The following is a 21,967-nucleotide window of genomic DNA, read 5'->3' on the forward strand; positions in this document are numbered from 1 at the left end:
ATATTCTCATAGATAATTAGTCATAATGTCCAGTGAAAAGGAAAAAGAAAATCAAATTTTTAAAATTATTTTAATGCCATGATGATTATTTATTTGATCCATTTTTTTGGAACCTGCTGTGCACAGATTGGCTGCTAAGTTCCATACATGACTACAGTACTTAAAATGTTCTTAATTGATTCTAATGCTCTCTGGGCATCCGTGTCTGTGAAATACAGCATATATAGGAAATGCATGTTCTTTCTTTCTATATGGCACACTGTGTTAGGTGTCTAAGATGCCAAGAAAACCTCCAAGGGACGTGGATTATTTTGCCCTACCATTTGCAGATGACATTGGTCAGTTGCAATTCAGAAAACATTGACTCTGCTTTCTCTCCACAAATGCTGCCAGACCTGCTGAGTTTCTCCAACAATTTCTATTTCTGTCCAACCCAAAGTCTGATGAGTGAACAATAAATGTCTTATATAGCTGTTATGTAAATGTTGTCCATAGCTACCATCTTGGATTGGCATATTTTGCCTCACAATACAGAATCTCAAATGTTCTATTCTGCTTCTTGTTAAAGCTACTTTAGATTGATGGGCATGCAGGGATGTGACTGGGATTGGAGGGTTTTGGTTGTGGAGGGAGACTGGCTAGGCTGGGGCTTTTTTCCCCCGGAACATGGGGGCTGAGGGTGAGGTTCATGGAACAGTGAGGGACATAGATGGGGTGAATAGCTGGGGTCATTTTCCCAGGGTGGGGGATTTTAAAACTAGGGGGTATGGATTTAATGTGAGAGTGGAATGATTCAGAAGGGACCCAAGGGGCATCTTTTTCACCCAGAAGGTAGTGCCAGGGGAGGTGATAGAGGTGGGTACAACTGCAACATTTGGGAAAGGTTTGGAGGGATATAGGCCAGAGTTAGGCTGAAGAGTCTGCTTTCAATCTATATAACTCTATGACTCTATATGAATTACAACAGAAGTAGGCCTTTTGGTCTCTCAAACTTGTCTTTTAATAAGTTCATGTGCAATCTGAATGTGACCTCAACTCCAAATTCTCACCTACACATCAATAACCATTGACTTGCTTGTTGATCAAAAATCTGTCTACCTCTGCATTAAAAGTATCCTGTCTCAATTACTCTCTCAGGAAGAAAATTCCAAATGTTCACCACCCTCTGTGAAAAAACAACTGACCATCTGTGATAAAATAACTCATCTCCATCTTAAATGGGATATACAAAGTTAAAAATCACATAACACCAGGTTATAGTCCAACCGGTTTAATTGGAAGCACTAGCTTCATCAGGTGGTTGTGGATGAAGGAGCAATGCTCCAAAAGCTAATGCTTCCAATTAAACCTGTTGGACTACAACCTGGTGTTATGTGATTTTTAAGGAGAAAGTGAGGTCTGCAGATGCTGGAGATCAAAGTTGAAACTTTATTGCTGGAACAGCACAGCAGGTCAGGCAGCACCCAGGGAACAGGAGATTCGACGTTTCGGGCACAGGCCCTTCTTCAGGAATGAGCAGAGAGTGTTCAGCAGGAGAAGATAAAAGGTAGGGAGGAGGGACTTGGAGGAGGGGCGTTGGAAATGTGATAGGTGGAAAGAGGTCAAGGTGAGGGTGATAGGTCGGAGTAGGATGGAGGCGGAGAGGTCAAGAAGAAGACTGCAGGTCAGGAAGGCGGTGCCGGGCTGGAGGGATCCGGCTGAGACAAGGTGGGGGGAGGGGGGATGAAGAAACTGGTGAAGTCCAAGTTCATCCCCTGCGGTTGGAGGGTTCCCAGTCGGAAGATAAGACGCTCCTCCTCCGACCGTCGGGTTGTTGTGGTTTGGCGGTGGATGAGTCCAATGACCTGCATATCCTCGGTGGAGTGGGAGGGGGAGTTGAAATGCTGTGCTACAGGTTGGTTGGGTTGGTTGGTCCGGGTGGCCCAGAGGTGCTCTCTGAATCGCTCCGCAAGTAGGCGGCCTGTCTCCCCAATATAGAGGAGGCCACACCGGCTGCAGCGGATGCAGTAGATGATGTGGGTGGAGGTGCAGGTGAATCTGTGGCGGATATGGAAGTTTCCTTTGGGGCCTTGGAGAGAAGTGAGGGGGGAGGTGTGGGCGCAAGTGTTGCACCTCCTGCGGTTGCAAGGGAAGGTGCCGGGAGTGGAGGTTGGGTCGGTGGGGGGTGTGGATCTGACAAGGGAGTCGCGGAGGGAGTGGTCTCTACGGAAAGCTGATAGGGGAGGGGAGGGGAGGGAAATATATCCTTGGTGCTGGGGTCTGTTTGGAGGTGGCGGAAGTGACGGCGGATGATGCGCTGTACATGGAGATTGGTGGGGTGGTAGGTGAGGACCAGTGGGGTTCTGTCCTGGTGGCGGTTGGAGGGGCGGGGCTCAAGGGCGGAGGAGCGGGAAGTGGAGGAGATGCGGTGGAGGGCACCGTCGACCACATCGGGGGGGAAATTGCGGTCCTTGAAGAAGGAGGCCATCTGTGTTGTACGTATTTTGAACTGGTCCTCCTGGGAGCAGATGCGGCGGAGACGAAGGAATTGGGAGAATGGGATGGCGTTTTTACAGGGGGCAGGATGGGAGGAGGTGTAGTCCAGGTAGCTGTGGGAGTCGGTTGGTTTGTAGTAGATGTCCGTGTTGATTCGGTCGCCTGAGATAGAAACAGAAAGGTCTAGGAAGGGGAGGGAGGAGTCCGAGACTGTCCAGGTGAATTTGAGGTCGGGGTGGAAGGTGTTAGTGTAGTGGATGAACTGTTCAACCTCCTCGTGGGAGCACGAGGTAGCGCCGATACAGTCATCAATGTAGCGAAGGAAAAGATGGGGGGTGGGGCCAGTGTAGTTGCGGAAGATGGATTGTTCCACATACCCTACGAAGAGGCAGGCATAGCTGGGGCCCATGCGGGTGCCCATGGCTACTCCTTTTGTTTGGAGAAAGTGGGAGGATTGGAAAGAAAAGTTGTTCAGGGTGAGGACCAGTTCGGTCAGTCGAAGGAGGGTGTCGGTGGAAGGGTACTGGGTGGTACGGCGGGAAAGGAAGAAGCGGAGTGCTTTGAGTCCTTCGTGATGGGGGATGGAGGTGTACAGGGACTGGATGTCCATGGTGAAGATGAGGCGTTGGGGACCGGGTAAGCGGAAATCCTGGAGGAGGTGGAGGGCGTGGGTGGTGTCACGAACGTAGGTGGGGAGTTCTTGGACTAATGGGGACAGGACCGTGTCGAGGTATGCCGAGATGAGTTCGGTTGGGCAGGAGCAGGCTGAGACGATGGGTCGTCCGGGGCAGTCAGGTTTGTGGATTTTGGGCAGGAGGTAGAAACGGGGTTGTGGGACTATGAGGTTGGAGGCGGTGGATGGGAGGTCCCCTGAGATGATGATACAGGGACTGGATGTGATTTTTAACTTTGTACACCCAAGTCCAACACCGGCATCTCTAAATCATAACTTAAATGGGATACACCATTTTTGTCTACTGTGTCCCCTATTCTCATCTCTCCAACAGTTGCCAATTTTTTTGGCAGTTATCTTTCAAGTCCTTCAGGATCTGTATAATTCAATAAGATCACCTCTCATTCTCTTAAACTCCAATGGATACAGATCCAGCCTGTCTAATAAAAAAACAAAAAAATGGAGATGCTGGAAATCTAAAACAAAGAAGGGTCACTGGTCTGGGAATGTTAACTTTGCTTTCTCTCCACAGATGCTGCCAGACCTGCTGAGTTTCTTCAACAATTTCTGTTTCTGTCTGACCCAGCTCATGATGAGTGAACAATAAATGTTTTATACAGATGTAATTCCGATGTTGCCTACAGCTACCATCTTGGATTGGCATATTTTGCCTCATATGAAATTGGACTATGGTGAGATCATTGATTTCTGCTCTCAATGAAAATGTGTGGAAAAATGACTTGGCAATGTCCCAATGACAAAAGAAAAGGAAGCGTTTATATGGCACCTTACACTGCCTCAGGACATCTCAAAGTTATTTACAGCCAATTGTAACATAGGAAACACAGCGCGCATCCAAATAATCTGCATCGATAGTGCTGGTTAAGGGATACATTTGACCAATACACCAGGGGAAGCTCTGCTGCTCATCCAGTAAATAATGCCATGGGATCATTAATGCTCACGTGTGGATAGTTAATAGATTTGTTTAACTTTTCATCCAAAAGATGGCATCTGCATTAGTGCCACTTTCCATTGGTACTGCAATGGGGTAAATGCCTAGATCTTGTAGTGTAGTTTCTGGAGTGGAACTTGACCCTATAACGTTCTGACTCTGAGGCAAGAATGCTACTAACTAAGCAACTGCAGTAGAAAAATATCATTGATGATTGAATTCTGAAAGTTTTGCACTTCCCACAATTCTGACTATCCAGTTCAGAGATGGGAGCGGTAACAGTGCTACAATTGACTTTGTAACCTGGAATCTCTGTTGACTTTTTTAATCTTGAATAGAAAAAACAAATTTCTCAGCAGTTTCTCAAAGCAAAGTGGAAATTCGTATTCTTCAGATGTCAGCAGCTATCGGTGTTATGCAGACTTGCTCCAGTTATAAAACAAGTCTGCCATTAGGGCTGGAATGTCTCCCAAAAGGTTGTCAAAGTACAATTTGGAAAATATTGCTCCCTGACTGTACCAGGGTAGTGACTCGGAATGGAATCACATTCTACAGCTTCCCAGCATCTCAACTTAGTGGCAGTTCTTTGTGCAGCACAGTTATTTCACTTTTGTGTGCAACCACATTGAGTCTGAAATGTACCCATGTCCATTTTGTATTTTCTAGTGGATTACTGGTTAGAAATCAGGGGCTGGATCAACAACATATTCTCTTCTCACTCTTCCAATTTGAGATCAGCTTGACATTTGGCTTGACAAATGCCCAATGTGTATTTCTGCACAAAATAAATTTAGTGTATTTACCCGTTAAACCATTATTGAATATTCGAAATAAATTTTATCTTTAATGGATTTCTCTTCTAGTTCTCTTCTGATGTACATTTAAAGGTACTTTTTCAGTTGAGCTTGCTGGACAAAAATCATGACTGGAAACTGAACTCATATTGCTTGCTCTTTTCTGAATAAAGATGTCCCAAGGTCAATTCCAGTATTTTGTTGTTATCCAAGCTACATAGCTTGTCACTTCCCTGACCAATATGAGGACACCTTGTTTGTGCTGCTATATATTGGATCCTCAAAGGAATATTTCTATCAGTCATGGATTATAATGTACAACTGGATCAGTTTATTAATGTGCTATCTTTGTCTGCTGTGTATTTGGAAAATATGAAACAAAATAATTTTCAAAATATTATTGTTGTGGATGTATTTGCTAAAATGTAAACTACAATAACAATTTCCATTCAAAGAATTAATTGCATCCATTCTAACATCACTTATTAATTTTCTTCTACCTCTGCTTTTTATTTACCTTTTTTGAAAATGTTGACAAATATGCATTTGATGTGGAAATGAATTATAATAATATGCTCAAGAATATTTTAATTATTTTCTTAGTTGACAAGTTACTATTAGGCCACTTATTTTGTGTACATAATACATAATCTGTGATATAGGTTTAAATCAAATATTATATATAGAAAAACCTCTGCTTTTCTTGCTTATTTTTGAAAAAATGTTGACAAATGTGTATTATTAGGCCATTTATTTTGAATATATATATAATTTGTGATATAGGCTTATATGGAATGCTATGCATAGAGAACTGCTGCATTTCTTTTCCCTTTTTGAAAAAAGTTTGACAAATGTACATAATTACACTACTTTATGTTTAAGTATGTATAATTTGTGATATTGGCATGATGTAATTCTGTTCATTACAATCATCCAATGCCTACAGTATGGAAGCAGGCCATTCGGTCCATCAAGTCTATACCAAATCTCTGAAGAGCATCCACCCAGACCGACCTGCCTACCCTATCCCTATGACCCTGTATAATCATGCATTTTATGTATATGTATATATATGTGTCTATATTGGCTTTAATGTAATTCTACAATTTTCCTTTTTAAAAAATGTGGACAAATGTGCATAATCAGTTAAGTTATTTTATGTATAGTATATATATAATTTGTGATGAATCTAAATGTATGCATTCTGTGCAGAATGAGGCCTTTTGTACACACACAATTTGTGATATAGGTTTGAATGTAATGCTATGCATAGAGAGACTTATGCTTTTCATTGTCTCTTGGAAAAAGTTGACAAATATGCAGAATCAATCAATTTATTTTGTGTGTACATACATTTGTGATATAAACATTCATTGTAATTCTATGCGTGAAGAGAGCAAAAGCAGGGGAGATCCTTTCCCATTCACTGTGCAATCCAAGATGGAACGGAAGGGAAAATAGTATTTTCCAACCAAATATTGTGTGTGCACTCACAACAAAAAAAAATCCTGCGTATACGTTCTGATCCATCAAAACCAGCTCCCCTTCTCCTGTTGCAGAAGGGAAAAGGTTGCTGGAACCTGGGGAATGGGGAGCTCGATGACGTAATGCGGGAGGCCCACTGACCAATAGGAGGGCGGAGGCCGAAGTCACGTGGGAGAGTGGGGTTGTTCGGCGGTTTCCGTGAGGCCGGAGCCGAGTCGAACCGAACACCCGGGCCTTCTCTCCCCTTTTTTTTCACGTCGCTGCGCTGCGCTCGGCGAGAGAACAACAAGCCGCCATTTTGTTTTGAAGAGAGGAGAAGGAGACAGAAAGAGAGAGAGAGAGAGAGAGAAGCGAGCGATAGACAGACAGATAGATCGAGAGTGGGGGAGCGAGCGAGAAAAGAGGAGGAGGGGGGTAAAAGAGAGAGGGAAAAAAAAACTTCGTTCGGGCTTGTGCGGATTGAAGGGAGAGGTGAAGGAGAGGGTTGAAGAAAAGAACAGGAAAAGAAAAAAAGAGAAGGAGGAATATGTCAGCAATACGAATTCAACAGCAGGGAAAAAGGGGAAAAGTAGTAGTTTAAGAAAAACTCATTTTTATGCTGAGTCCGTTATTTAAGTAATTTTTAAAACCAGAAACATTTTTTTAAAAAAACGGTTCCTCACCATTTTTCCCCCCTTGTGAAGAACGGGAGGCTTTCTCTTGAGAGGGACAGAGAAGGTGGATGAATCGTTCTGGCTTTATTGGATAGAAGGTGGGGGGGGAGTGGGTTTTAAAAAAAATCCCCCGTCTTTTTTTTTAAAAAAATGTATCTATACGTGAGGTGTCGGGAATGTGGAAGGGAAGACCGTTTCTGAAGTGATTGGGGATGTGGTTTTCGTCGGCGAAGCCGTCGTAACTTTAAATCTTTCGTTTTCTTTATCTTTTAGATTTTCTTTCCCCAAGCACCCTCCCTCCCCTCTTCCGTTTTCATTTTTTTTTTGGGTGTTGGAGGGGGGGGGGCCGGTTTTGATTGCCCATGGACGATCGACCTAAAAAACCTGGGCCTGGCATTAGGCCTTAGGCTCTGAGACTTAGAGAGAGATAGGGGGGAATTAATTATTTTCTGTTACCGTGCGGGGGGAGGGATTTAAACCTTCGATCAATCCGTAGCTTTTGCGGTTTCGTTTAAAAAAAAATCCAAAAAGTTGTAAGGTGTAATTTTAAATTCGGGAAGAAATGGCAGAGAATCTCTTGGACGGACCGCCTTCAGCAAAGCGGCCTAAAATCTCCTCCCCGGCTCTATCAGCCAGCGATGGCACAGGTACTGTAACCCATTTTATTCCAATAGTTTGTCCATTTACATTAGTGGTTGCGCTTAATCGTGGTTTTCTCTTTCAAAGACTTGAAACATAAATCAAGGCTGTAGTCCAGATTTAGCATTTTCTTATTCCCATATCTGCGTATATGTGTAAAATTATTAAACCCTATTATGAGTCAACCTTGTGGGGAGTTCGTACATAAATGTTTTCTGTTAATTCTTTTTTGGAGTATTTTCCGTTTGGAGGGTGATTTGTTTTCCTATTCAGGTATTGTTATGGAGGATGGGGAAGCCTAAATTATCCTTCGGTTGCTGTTTTATCCTTTGTTTTACTAACCACCTTTCGACTGTGTTTGCAACTTGTTTTATTATGGGAAAATGGACGAATGGTTTAATTGAGCATTTAAGATTTGTGCTTTGGCTAATTTATTGTTGTGGAAGAGGGTGGAATGGATATAGTGTCGCTTCGTCTTGACTTGGTTGAGTAGGTGTGTGTTCTACCCGATCACGTATGAAGTAGGGGTTTGATTGGTATGTTTTTAAAATGGTTTCGTCTTGCACTGAATTAAAAGTATGCAGAGTTTTTTTTAAAGTATGTTTTATATTAAGTCAGAGGAGTAGGTAAATTGAATTGCACCATGTTGTTTCAGGGCAGTATAGTAAGGATGTTCCTTGGTGCTTGAAGGTTTTCCTTAACTTTGCTTTTGTTTTTTTTAAGTGAAACTTGAACAGCAGTATGAGGGAATATTGTGAATTTTAAATTTTGCAAAATATGAAGTACACTTCTGTTTTGATCATACTTTGTTCAGTGTGTTAAGCATGTTTATGCTTAAATGAGTTGTACTCTTATTTATACCTGTGTATTGAAAACAGCATATTTCTGCATATGTTCTGTGTGATCTGGTATGGATACTTTGTCTTAAGAAAGTATGCAACATTGTGCTGCTCAGTTGCTGTGTCAACGCACTTATAAACAAATAAAATTCACTCAATTTGGCCAAATTATTTTTTATTCTATTATTTCTAAATGCCATACTTTGGGAAAACAAAAAGTGATATTCAGTGTGTCATGAAACTGAAGTAATTTAATGTACAGAAAGTTCAGGATAACTAACTTGTGTTGGCTTCACATCTATATATAATTTTAATTTGCATATAAGCTTACATTATTTTAGATGGTGATAATTTCCTTGATTATGAATCATTCAACCTGCATGCTACTTCCAATATGTTAAACATAACTACTGGAATTGAACTTGGTCAACAAAAAGGTACAGGTGTGCCTTAAAAGTTGAATTTGGCAAAATCCTGGTCAATCTTTGGCACTGGATGAAGGCAGGTGCTCTAAATAACCTACATGTTACATGTCTAAAGTACTTGCCCTGGATTGTTAAATTGCTCTAAAATCTTTGTTTATGTGAATTTGATACTTTGGGTCATATTTTTTTTAATATGGTTCTGTTGATCTTTCATTTTGCAGCAGTAACGTTAATGCTTTGTGGTGAGTCAAATAGCACCTCTTAGTTCTTTAATAATGCTCAGCCATTTGGAACTATTAAGCTTGCTGAACCCAAAATTAGAGGACACTTTATAAATTGAGAGTTCCTCAAATTATTCGGCACCCATAAATCAGTTGTAAGTTAATTGTTTACCGTATCAGATTAAATGGAAATCGCACTCCACAGTTGTTTGTAGGGTACAGTTTCTTAAGGGGGGTGTTGGGGTAACGAGTGAATCTGATGAGGCTGCAATAGTCACAGCTTTGTTGTGGTACAGAATAACTTAGATCTCATTTGGTCAACTCATCTGTGAAGATGTTGGGTAACTATTTCTTGGTCTACTTCCTAATACATGGCCACTTGCCAAAGAGCATTAATCCGTTCGGTGTTTGCTGTGTTGCTGTACTACAGTACCAAGATGGGTAGTCCATCAACTTCGAAGCATTTTGAATTCAAATATTTTCCCTCCCAGATGTGTATATCAAGCTTTGCATCATCCAATCACTTTTATAATGTCCTGTGTAATGAGCTTTAGCCTGTTACCCAACTTTCTCATCTCAGCACTAACAGCAACTAGAAACACAAAAAACCCTCATGAAAATTGCAGAAAATATATAACGTTTGCAGATTTGTAGCAAACTCTGTTGTTCAAAATATACTAAGATTGATTTAGGGTTTTTACTATACGTATTTAGTTCAATTTGTGCATTTTTGATTGAAATTATTCTCTAAAATGGTGATTTTTGGGGCTTTTAGCATTTTAGCTAACTGCATCTAGTTTTTAATATTCCCTTATAATATTTCTGCTTTTCCATAATAGTCCACATTAATCCATGCATCAATGAGTTTTTGCTATACAGAAACAGTGTTTAAGATATTTATATTGTACTTAATCTTATTCCCAAAGGTATCATCTGAGCGTTTTGTTCACTACATGCATTTTTTTGTGTACTGCATTTTTCTTTACAAGGAGTTTCTCCACAGCATCAAAATTGCAATAAGCATTATTTTTTCAGGTATTTAAAGTTAAAATTGGGGCTTGAACTCCAAAATAATACACAACTTCTTTCAAGTCCTCAGTAGGCAAAGTATTTGTGCAAATGGTAAAATGTTATGTGCTGATTTTGACTTTTACAGTCCACTGTGTGTGTGTATGTGTATGTTTGTGCACAAATGCACAATCTTTTGTCTTTTATCTTTTTATTCTCCAGTCTTTTGGTGTAGAATTAATGCATTTAGTTTAAATTCCAATTTGACTCTTCTGATTGCCATGTTAGGTTATAAACAGTCCATTTGAAACATAAGATTTGGTTTAGTAATTTGTTGTCTTGGCCAATACTTATTCCTTAGCCAGCACTGCTCATGACAGGTTATTTGGTCATTCTCAAGTTATTGTTTGTGGGATCTTGCTGTATGGGAATTGGCTGCTGTAATTACAAGGAGGAATGCAAGCTTGAAGTCCTTCTTCAGCTGTAGCATGCTTTAGTGTTTTCCAGGACCGAGAATGGATCATAGTTATTTTCTTTATAGAACTTATCTTTTCAATTGGTCTTCATGCCAGATACCTTTTTCATGCAAGAAGTGTTAAACTCGGGTAATCTTGCATTAATGTGGGACTTAAGGCTCCCTTTTCTCTCTCTCTCTCTATTAGCTTGTTTCTGTTTTCTAATTGAATTGTAATTAGGCTTCGAGATATCTGACCTTTCTACACAACCTTCACTTTTGGATCAACAGTTGCTCTTGTGCTTTTTATTTTAAATTTTAAAACATGCCTTTTTAAAAGTTCCCTTTTTAATCACTTCACAAGATTTTCAAGAGGTCACAGATGAGGAAAAATGCAAAGAGTGATGGGCCTCTATGAAATTAGGAATGGATGATGGGTCCTTTCCAAATCTTTTTGAACTCAGTAAAGACAAGTGAATCAACATTACTGTAAAACATTGAATTAGTTTAAATAACGTAATATAAAAGTACATGGTGATTGATAAAATATTCCAGGTGGTGCCTAATCCATCTGATTCTTCTGCTTGTTAATAAAAGATTATCACAAGCCTCATGTTTTAAATTTTGAGTATTTTGTTGTTAACAGCAATTAATTATTAATCTTCTCCTACTACATCTTTTGAACTATTGCTCTCCTGTTTTTTTGCTTCAGAACGTCATTTGTTGTAAAGTTGCAGAGATGCTGTTTCATAATTTTTGAGATAAATGCTGTAGTTGCAATTCTTGATATACAAATTTTGTAGTGTTATTAATTGCTCACATCTGAGTGACATACTTCTAAGCAAACTTTTAAGGCATTTCTTTGTTAAGGATTTTGGCAAGTGTTGTGATGAAAGAAGGTGCTAAAGTAATTTTTACATATGTTATCAGTCCCTTTTCCCTGATCCCAACCCAATTTGATTAATTTGGCTCCTTCAACTCTGTTGGAAAGTGCCTACTTGTCAAATATTAATTTCTTGCTTGCAGTGGTGGTTTCTTTGTAAATATATAATTAACTGTTCTAGTCTTCTAATATGAACTGTTGTCAATGCTTTTTGTATATGTTTGTTGCTTTTGCTCAGTAATGTACCAGAGATCAGCCCGGAGTTTGATAGCAAAGAACTAAGCATATTGTTTAAGGTTCAATGAACTTTTCTTTTAAACTTCATATTTGGAAATAGTTGTTGCAGGATCAGCATTGGTGTATAATATTTTTGTGAACTTAATGTTTTAATTTAGTCAAGTTTTGTTACGGTATTAAAGCAATTCTGAATATAATTCTCTTTGTTAACATCAAATGTTACAATTTGTTTTGGTTGATATAACTGAATGCTACAGTATAGCTTGCTTAAATTATTTTGCAAGTGTTAATTAAATTTGAGTATGGCATTTCTGAGATAAGTGAAAGAACAATTCCCTAATGTGTGGACTTTAGGGAACGATCTAGCTAGCTGAGACTTTTTCTTGGAGCAAAGCTTTGTTTTCTACATCCTGTATCTAACTTGAGAGTTCTCTACACTGTAATAGCTGGGGTGGGCAGTGTTCCACTACTTGAATATACTCAAACCTTATTTTAAATTGTACAAATATCCAAAAAAGTAATAAAATGAAAGGGATGTAAACTTGTCAGTTTGGAACTCATCATTAATGATAGCTTGGCACATCCAGTACATGGGATATTTTGAAGGGGGTTGATGCTACCCATCAAGCAATAAAATGTTAAAACCATTTATTGTCATGTCAAAAAAAGGTAGCATGTGGCATTTGCGTAATACGTTACATTGCACAATATCTTGTGTATTTGCGTACAGGTTATTTCCTGGTAATCTACCCACAGAAAAAGGTATTGGAATATTATTATAACTTTCATGTCAATGTTTTTAAAGTAATAATTCCGTATTTTGCACAGTGTCCATAAGTAGTATGTGTTGTTTTTGTAGTTTAATGCAAAAATGCACTAGATTGAATTGTCTTCCATGTAACTTGATTATAATTTCTGGTGAAAATTCAGGAAGAAACCTTTTAAATAAAGGATCCTTTCTGTAAGTTGTCCTCTACTGATGAATTTGTATTTGAATGAGCTAAATCAAAATGTTTCTGTTACAGACCTTTTCATTATTTTGAGCAAGTTAGTTTCTGTATCACTTGCTAGTTTCTAAATCTATGTTAAGTTAGCAAAAGTGCCACACAATTAATTTGAATTTGAGTGACTTGTACAAATTCTTTTCATGATTAGTTTATAAATTCCCATGAGTATCCATACGTGTATTCTTTGTGTAACTTAATGGCAACTCCTTCTCATTCAGGTTGTGTTCAGTAATCTGCAAAAAGAGAAGGAATGCACTTAGCTCAATATGTCTGAGCCACCTGTTTGATATGGCAATCAAACCTGGTCTGTGATACGTTTACCTCAATCTTCAAATTTTTTCCTCCAGCTTTATCAAGTTACTATCTTTAAAGGATGCAGTGATTAATGCTTCAGCTATTCTCTATAGTGAACCATTCTGATTCCACAACCATGTCAGAATAAAACTGTATGTGGCCCTCACTGCGATGACTTACTGTTGACTTCTTATCACTGATTCTGACTTTTGGTGTTAGAATTCTTCTTAGTTTCAGACAAAGCAGCACACCTCTTCTTCGTCTTCTGTTTCAGAGGATATCTTCAATGTCTAATGCCCATTATAACTTTTTTCATTGTTTGTGTTATCTATTTGGATACCGGCTTTAATGTTCTTTTAGTATTGAGTTGAAAACATCATCTGGTTCTCTGTAACCTAACAAATATTTTATACTACTGTTGTGGTGGAATTTCTTGTTTAACTTTACATTTTATTTTGATATTGAAGGTTACAGATCAGAATATCTTGGTACTACAGAGCACAGGCGAGTTTGTTCTATTTGAGTATGGGATGACAAGCAAGCATTTATTGGTGGTGGTGATTTGCCTTCTTGAACCATTGTATTCTTTGAGATGTAGATCCCGTCAGTGATGTTTGGAAGAGTGCTAGGGTTTTGACCAGCAGCAGAGAAGGAACATTGTACATCCTGCCTTTGAAACAGTTCAAAGTTAAAGATCACACAACACCAGGTTATAGTCCAACAAGTTTAATTGGAAGCACTAGCTTTTGGAGCGCTGCTCCTTCCATCAGGTGATTGTGACAATCACCTGATGAAGGAGCGGCGCTCTGAAAGCTAGTGCTTCCGGTTAAACTTGTTGGACTGTAACCTGGTGTTGTGTGATTTTTAACTTTGTACACCCCAGTCCAACACAGGCATCTCCAAAGTGTGGGGCGTGTGTGACTTAGGTGGTGGTCCCTTGTCCTTGTCCTTTATAGTTTAATAAATTGTGGCAACATACTGGTTTCTTGAAAAGTAGTAGAGTCACTGGTAATTTTGTTATTTTGATAGTTTTTTTTGTTAGAATTAGTCACATTTTTCTATTTACTGCCAGCTTACCCTCCTTGATTGCATTGATTTGGGTGATGGTCAGCTCCATGAATTCCAGATGCTTTTTCTGATTGTGCTTCATCTATAAATCTAGACAATGAACATCAAACTTTTTCAATTACAGGAAGTAAAATAACAGCTAAATCTAAAAGTCACAGGCCCTTTATCCTCCCTGTACTGTCCCTCCTCCCAATAGCCATGTATATCTGTGCACAAAAAGTTCTAATCACCATCCACTTTCTCTCGCCTTTTTCCTTAATTTTCCTTTTCCAAGCTAATTTTGAAGTCACCCAGCACAAACCTTTGAAGTAAATTTCACATGCTTAATTCTGAAAAGAATAATCTCAATTTTTATTTTGTTTAATCTTGTATTTATGACTAGTTACAAACAGTTCAGTTCTGTCTGCCTTGGTCCAGTCTTTGGTGATTTTAAAGAGCATAGAAAAGGTGGAACCCACGTATGTTGCATATTTAATAAGGTGCCATGTAGAAGGTTATATCACAAAAGTAGGAGAAACTATTTTGGCAAGGGTTGAGGCTAGATTAGTGGACAGATAAGTGATTTTTGAGTTGGCATGTGTGTAGCTAATTGGCTACCACAGGATCAATGCAGGTCCTCAGTCACTTCAAATTTATATCAATGACTGGGTGAGGGGACCAAGTTTCATATGTCCTTGCTGATGAATGCAAAGTTGGGTGGAAGGTAACCTATAAGGAGGTTGCAAAGAGATCTAGATGGGTTAAGTGAGTGTATAGCAGAATGGCAAGAGGAATTTAATATAGAGAATTGTAAAAACCAGAATTTTTTTAAAGTTGGTATGACGCAGGGAAATATTGATATTCACAATGACCTGGATGCCTTAAACAATAATCCCAAAATTTAGCATGCAGGTACAGCAAGTAATTGCGTAATGTGTCCATTTGCTTTCTTATTATTAGATGGGATTGCAGCAAGAGTGAAAAAGCCTACTGCAATCTTATAGAACTTTGGTGAAACCACACCTGCAGGACTACATTTAGTTTGTCTCCTTATCCGGGAGAGAATTTTGTTCAACAGAGTATGATAATTTACCAGACTGATTGCTTGCTGGGAGGAGGGGATTATCCTGAGAAGTTTTGTTTTACTTATTTGTGAGACATGGGTGTCACTGGCTGGCCAGCATTTATTGCCCATCCCTAAGTGCTCTTGAACTGAGTGGCTTGTTATGTCACTTTTATCAGAGCACAGCTGAGAATCAACCATATTGCTGTGATGCAGTCACACATAAGCCAGACCAGGTGAGAATGGCAGATTTCCTTCCTCGAAGCACATTAGTGAGCCAGATGGGTTTTTCTGGCAATTGACAATGGTTTCATGGTAGATTCTTAATTCCAGGTATTTTTAATTATTGAATTCAATGGCAGAATTTGAACCAAGCTGTGATTTTTTTGAGAAGATTTGTAGCTGAGATTGTAAATTTACTTGCTGAGTTGGAAGATTTGTTCTCAGATGTTTCGTTGCCATGCTTGGTAATATTATCAGTGAACCTCCATTGAAATGTTCTTTCCTGCTTTCTATTTGTGTCTTGGTCTGTTGTGGTGGGTGATATCACTTCCGGTTCTTTTTCTGAGAGGTTGGTAAATGGGGTCCAAATCAATGTGTTTGTTGATGGACTTCCGGTTTGAATGCCAGGCCTTTAGGAATTCCCTTGCTTGTCTTTGTTTAGCCTGCCCTAGGATGGATGTATTGTCCCAGTTGAGCTGGTGTCCCTCATAGTCAATGTATAAGAATACTAGTTAAGGATAAAGAAACACTGGCCGCACTACTGGACAAACCAAGGACACAAACACCAGACAATACCAACTCTATCAACAAGAACAGCATCCTCAAGCTAGTAGACCTGTGCCTCACAATCCACTTCATCTTCATTGACAAGACCAACAAACAAATCAATGGGGCGCCTATGGGATCATCAATATCAGGATTCCTTGCAGAAGCAGTTATGCAGAGGTTGGAACAAACAGCCCTCCCAATGATCCAGCCCAAGCTTTGGCTCTGCTATGTTTATGATGCCTTCTCATCACAAAATGGAACAAATTAGAAGAAACCCACAAGCACACAAACAATAACCTTACTGGTATAAAGTTCACCAAAGAGGAAGAGAACAACACCATACTCCCCTTCCAAGATGTCACAGTAGAAATGAAAAGCCAGTGGAGAGCTGCGGACCAGTATCTACAAGGAAGCGACACACACAGACCAGATACTCAACAACAGGAGCAATCATCCCAACACCCACAAACTGAGCTGCATCAGGACATTATTTAAATGAGCCACGACACACTCCACGAGAAGCTGAAGAATATCCAAGATATTCAACAACAATGGGTACCTGATGAGCACAGTCCGCTGATTCTTACACAACAAACCTAAATAAGACGATTCAACATGTGCAGGGACTGTAGCTGCACTGTCATACATTAAAAACATCTTGGAAATGATGACCCGTCCTCTTGGCATCATGGTAGCTCACAAACCTACCAACATACTGAAACAGTTCTGGATGAATTTAAAGAACCCTGTGCCAAAAACCACCAGAACGAACGTCATATACACAATACCCTGCAAAGACTGCAACAAACGTTACATCGGACGGACAGACAGACAGGAAACGAGCCCCCAGGATACACTAGCACCAACTAGCCACCAAAAGACATGACCAACTATCACTAGTATCCTTACACACAGGTTGAGGGACAGCAGTTCAACTGGGACAATACATCCATCCTAGGACAGGCTAAACAAGGACACGCAAGGGAATTTGTAGAGGCCTGGCATTCAAACTGGTACTCCATCAACAAAACACATTGATTTGGACCCCATTTATCAACCTCTCAGGTAAAGAACCAGATGTGATATCATCCACCACAACAGACCAAGACACACAAATAGAAAGAGAGAGACAACACCAGCGTTTCAACGGAGGCTCACTAATGATATTGGAGGAGAAAGTGAGGACTGCAGATGCTGGCGATCAGAGCTGAAAATGTGTTGCTGGAAAAGCGCTTTTCCAGCAACACATTTTCACTAATGATATTGCCTAGCATGGTGACAAAATGGCTGAGAACAAATCTTCCAGCTCAGCGAGCAAACTTACAACCTGAACCAGGATCCCTCGAACATTAGCTGAGTTTCTGGATTAAAAGTCTAGCAAAAATACCACTAGACTATAGTCTCTTCTCCTTGAGCAAACTAAGCCCACATATCTTGGACTTCAATGAGATCATTTCCTGTTCTTCTAGAATCTAAGTTCTTAAGGAGTTTGACAGGATATTTTTCCTGACTGGGGTGACTTGGAACTGTGAATCAACATCTGAGTTGGGGTGACATTTATGACTGAGATGAGAAATGTGTTAATTCAAATGAATGTTTAAATTTCTCTATCCCAGAGAACTGTGGTATTATCATCGAATATGTTCAAGAAGGAGCATGAGAGAATTTTGAAAACTAAGGAACAAAAATTACATAAAGCTATTGCAAAAGTTGGAATTGAAGTAAATGAGCAGCAATGATATTGAATTCGCTGTTTGAAATAGGCATGTTGTTCCTAATGCTTGTTCTTATTAGCATTTTTATCATACACCATATTGTTCTCATGAAAAACCATGCACTTTTTCAATAGGAAAGATGTTATTAAACTTGAAAGGATTCAGAAAGATTTACAAGGATGTTGCCAGGTTGGAGAGTTTGAGCTATAGGGAGAGGCTGAATCAACCGGGGCTATTTTTCTTAGAATATCAGAGGCTGAGGGGTGACCACACTGAAGTTTATAAAGTCATGAGGGGCATAGATAAGGTGAATAGCCAAGGTCTTTTCCTCAACACAGCAGAGCCCAAAACTGGCGTAGATTTTTATTTTGTGGGTGGGGGGGGGGGAAGGAGTGAGGAGAGAAGGAGATTTAAAAGGGGCAACTTTTTCATACAGAAGATGGTGCATGTGTGCAAGGATACAATTACAACATTTAAAAGGCGTCCGGTTGGGTATATGAAAAGGAAGGGTTTAGAGGGTTTTGGGCCAAATGCTGACTAAATCTACTTGGGATATCTGGTCGGCATGGACAAATTGGAACTCCGGGTCTGTTTTTGTGCTATACAACTCTGACTATTTGGCAGCATCTGTGGAGTGAGAAACAGTTAACATTTTGAGTGTATTATGACTCCTCAGAATCAACCAGTGTTACCAGACCTGCTGAGTTTCTCCAGCATTTTCTATATTTATTTTGTGGACTGTGGCTGTTTATTTGACCATGTATGTTATGTTCACTTTGTTCCTTTTATCATCTGCATGAAATAAGAAAGATTGTTAGATCTGTATCATAGAACTCCTACAGTGCACAACGTGGCAATTTGGCTATCACGTCTGCACATTTTGAAGAACATCCCACCCCCACCCACACCCAGCCTCCTATCATACCCATAACCCTGCATTTTACCATGGCTTATTCACCCCTTCTGCACATCCCTAAACACTACAAACAATTTCAGCATGGCCAATCCACCTAACCTGCACATCTTTTGGACTGTGAGAGGAAGCCCACGCAGACACTGTGAGAACGTGTAAACTCTCTGGTCCCTGGTATTGTGATGCAGCAGTGCTAACCACTGACACACCATGTTTGCCACTGTATGGGCATATGTGATATTCCACAACAAAAAATGCAGACCCGGTGTTGGTAACCTTTGGTTTATTTTCATCATGAAAGCTATTTGCTACTTTTCTTAATCAGGGTGATATTAACAATTCAACTAATTTAAAATATTGCCTAATAATGTTCCTTTATGCTGACTGTGACAATCAAATTGCTTTTAATTATGTCTTGAGATGTGCAAATTAGTGTTTGGTGCCTTATTTATTCTGAATGAACATTAGTGCTTGGGCTATTCCTGTTAAAATTCTTGGTTGAATTTGGAGGAAGAAAAGTTACAACTTGCCGCATGAAAAACTGAAATAAATGAACGAAAACATAAATGCATAGAAAATACATTTTAAAAGTGTGAAATAGTATTTTTTAATTTGCTGAATTTGAATGAAAGTGTTGAGATAATGTGGATAGTGACTAATTCAATCCTTTTTATAACTTTATAAAAGAAAAACATAATTAAACCAAGTTTATGATTGCTTAGAAGCAATGGGTTCACTAGCATGGCATTGTTTGCTTAAGCAGACCAGCTTTTTAATAGATTATAAGGGTATGCTGATAAGTTGTTTGTCCTTCCCTTTAAGATTCCAGCAAGTTTTACACTTAGTTGTATGTTTTTAGAAAGTGGGATTGAGATGTATTAAATTTTGAAACATTTGAGTGCAAAGTACTATAATACTTGAATTTCAGTAACTCATAACTTGTATGTCACACAATTAAGTATTTATCAGTAAGCCTTTGGCTACACTCATCATAGTTGGAAAACTGTTTTAAATTGGTAGTGAAGAAGGCATTTGGCATGCTAAGGAGTTGGGATGTCTTGTTGCAAAACTTTGGTGAGGCCACACTTGGAGTACTATGTGCAGTTTTGGTCATCCGATTATAGAAAGAATGTCATCTAAATAGAAAGAGTGCAGAAAAGATTTACTGTGATGCTACATGGACTGGAAAGTTTGAATTACAAGGAGAGGCTGGATAAGCTGGGACTTCTTTCCCTGGAGCGTAGAAGATTGAGTGACTTTATAGAGGCCCATAAAATCATGAGAGGCGTAGATAAGGTAGGTAGCCAACAGCCTTTCCACATGGTAGCGAAGTTTAAAACTAGAAGGCATAGGTTTAAGGTGAGAGGGGAGAGATAGAAAAGGGCCCAGAGGGGCATTTTTTTTCTCAGAGGGTGGTGAATGTCTGAAATGGGTTGCCAGAGGTAGTAGTGGAGACGAGTACAATTCTGTCTCTTAAACATTTGGACGGGATAGGTATTGAAGGATGTGAACCAAATGCAAGCAAATAGGACTTGACTAAGTGTGAAAACAGGGGAGCATGGACAAGTTGGGTCGAAGGGCCTATTTCCATGCTGTAAATTTCTGACTCTAAATCCACACTTAAAACAAGCCTTTCAAGAGCACTTTTTCCCCCTTTTTGCTCAAATTAAAACTTGCATTTATATACCATTTGTCAGGCTACAGGATTGTCATCCTGTCCACCCGCCTCAATTGAAGCAAAACGCTCAGAGACAGTGTAGTTTTACCTCCTTCATCTTTATTCTGGGCCCTAGAGAGAGAGAGAACGACTGCACATGTGCACAGAGACACAAGTTCTCTGTCTTCTCTCAAACAATAGTTTCTCAATGAACTATATAGTTATTTTACAGGGAGGAGCATCCAAATAAGGCAAATACATATTGATTGGGTGACCATTACAATCAATGAGTATCAATAGCAAAGACCAAGCCTCTTACTATTATACAATGAATGTTCTTAACCTTGTTAACTGGATTCGTGTAATGGATATTTTTCCCTGCTAAACTGATCATATGTACTGAATGCTTCCAATATTGTTAAATGGCTGTACATATTGTTAAATGGCTTTTCCACCTTGTTAACTCATTACCCTTGCTTCCAGCACCCCATTGTTAACTAAGTTCTTATCTGATCTGAGTTATGCTCAGCTGGACCTCTTGCTTCACAAAACTCAAACTTAACTCTTTCCCTGCCTGCTTATATCCTATACACATTTTCAGGATACCCCAAACTCTTCAGAACCAATGTGTAATTTTGAAATGTAGTCTTTGTTGTAATATAAGAAACACTAGCCAATTTGCATGCCACAAGGACCTGCAAGCAGCAACATGACCAGATAATCTGTTTTTTGATGTTAATTGAGGGAGGAGTACTGGTCATGGCAAAGTTCCGAATGCAAATGCGCTACTAATGTTTTGCCTAATATTGGGATTTTTTGTGGGATGGAAACTGAAAAATGTTATAATTTACCTAATAGATTAAATTATCAAGAGTCTTCCATGCACTCCCCTAATTGGATTTAACCGCATTGGTAAATTACATTTTTTACATTAACAGTATTCCATAATGGTTTCTTGCCTATGATCCACTCTATTGTTGGTCACATTTCTTAGTTACGCTTTTAGAACTTGCTTACTGCTGACAATGAGTTAACTATTATTGGATGCTCTTTCTAACTTTATATTCTTGGCACTGATGTTGCCAATGGGCTATACCTCTTTCTCTCTTAACCCTTTCCTACTGCATTTTTGACAGCCCAGTGTCTCTTACGGCTTCTTTGTCAGCTGATTAAAAATTGTTCACTTACCACAGAACCTTTTGTCTCTTGCTAAATCTTCAGTCATAACTCTCGAGCCAACCTTGTACCATTGATCTTTTAAAATCTTTGTTGCATTCCTTCTCAAGTGTTACTGCCTGCTAACTTTCTGCCAACATTCTTAATATCTGAATCTTCCAATGGGTTTCCATAAAAAAAAAAGTTACATTAAGCCATTAGTGGCATCCTAATTGCCTGTGACATTAGTAAACTATCCGTGCTCCTTAATCCTTGCAGATTGACAGCTTTCCACTTTTGTCAGGCTGGTTGAGATTTCATTTACATGTTTTGAGTTTTATTAATCCAGAGGTTAACCTGCAATGACTTCTCTTCCCATTTTCAAAGCATCTACTCTGGAGAGAACCTCCTTCCATAAGAAGCATCTGTTCTTAGCCCTCCTTTCTCACATCTCCATGTTGCCCTCAGCAATATCCTGGCCTGTCCTCAATTGTGTCTCATCTCTGTCTGTGTTGATCCTTCCACTGTTTCTAAACTGCCTGTTGTCTAGTAGGTGAGCAGGAATTTCTTCCATTGAAAATTTAGAAGACAGAAGCTACTGTCT

At 39.4% G+C, this 21,967-nt stretch overlaps 1 protein-coding gene across 1 annotated transcript in view; it reads left to right on the forward strand.

Annotated features, from left to right (window-relative positions):
• Positions 1 to 6,756: 6,756 nt before the first annotated feature.
• LOC122542299 (histone acetyltransferase p300-like) overlaps positions 6,757 to 21,967 on the forward strand; it is a 118,841-nt gene continuing 103,630 nt past the window's right edge. Inside the window, exon 1 of the mRNA XM_087978356.1 lies at positions 6,757 to 7,682. Within this exon, the coding sequence (XP_087834482.1) occupies positions 7,598 to 7,682 (85 nt within the window). The 5' untranslated portion in view covers positions 6,757 to 7,597. The remainder of the gene's footprint in view (positions 7,683 to 21,967) is intronic.

Source organism: Chiloscyllium plagiosum, unplaced genomic scaffold (genome assembly GCF_037043375.1).
Source record: "Chiloscyllium plagiosum isolate Xiang-an unplaced genomic scaffold, Cpla_swu_hap1 HiC_scaffold_33, whole genome shotgun sequence".
Taxonomy (NCBI): domain Eukaryota; kingdom Metazoa; phylum Chordata; class Chondrichthyes; order Orectolobiformes; family Hemiscylliidae; genus Chiloscyllium; species Chiloscyllium plagiosum.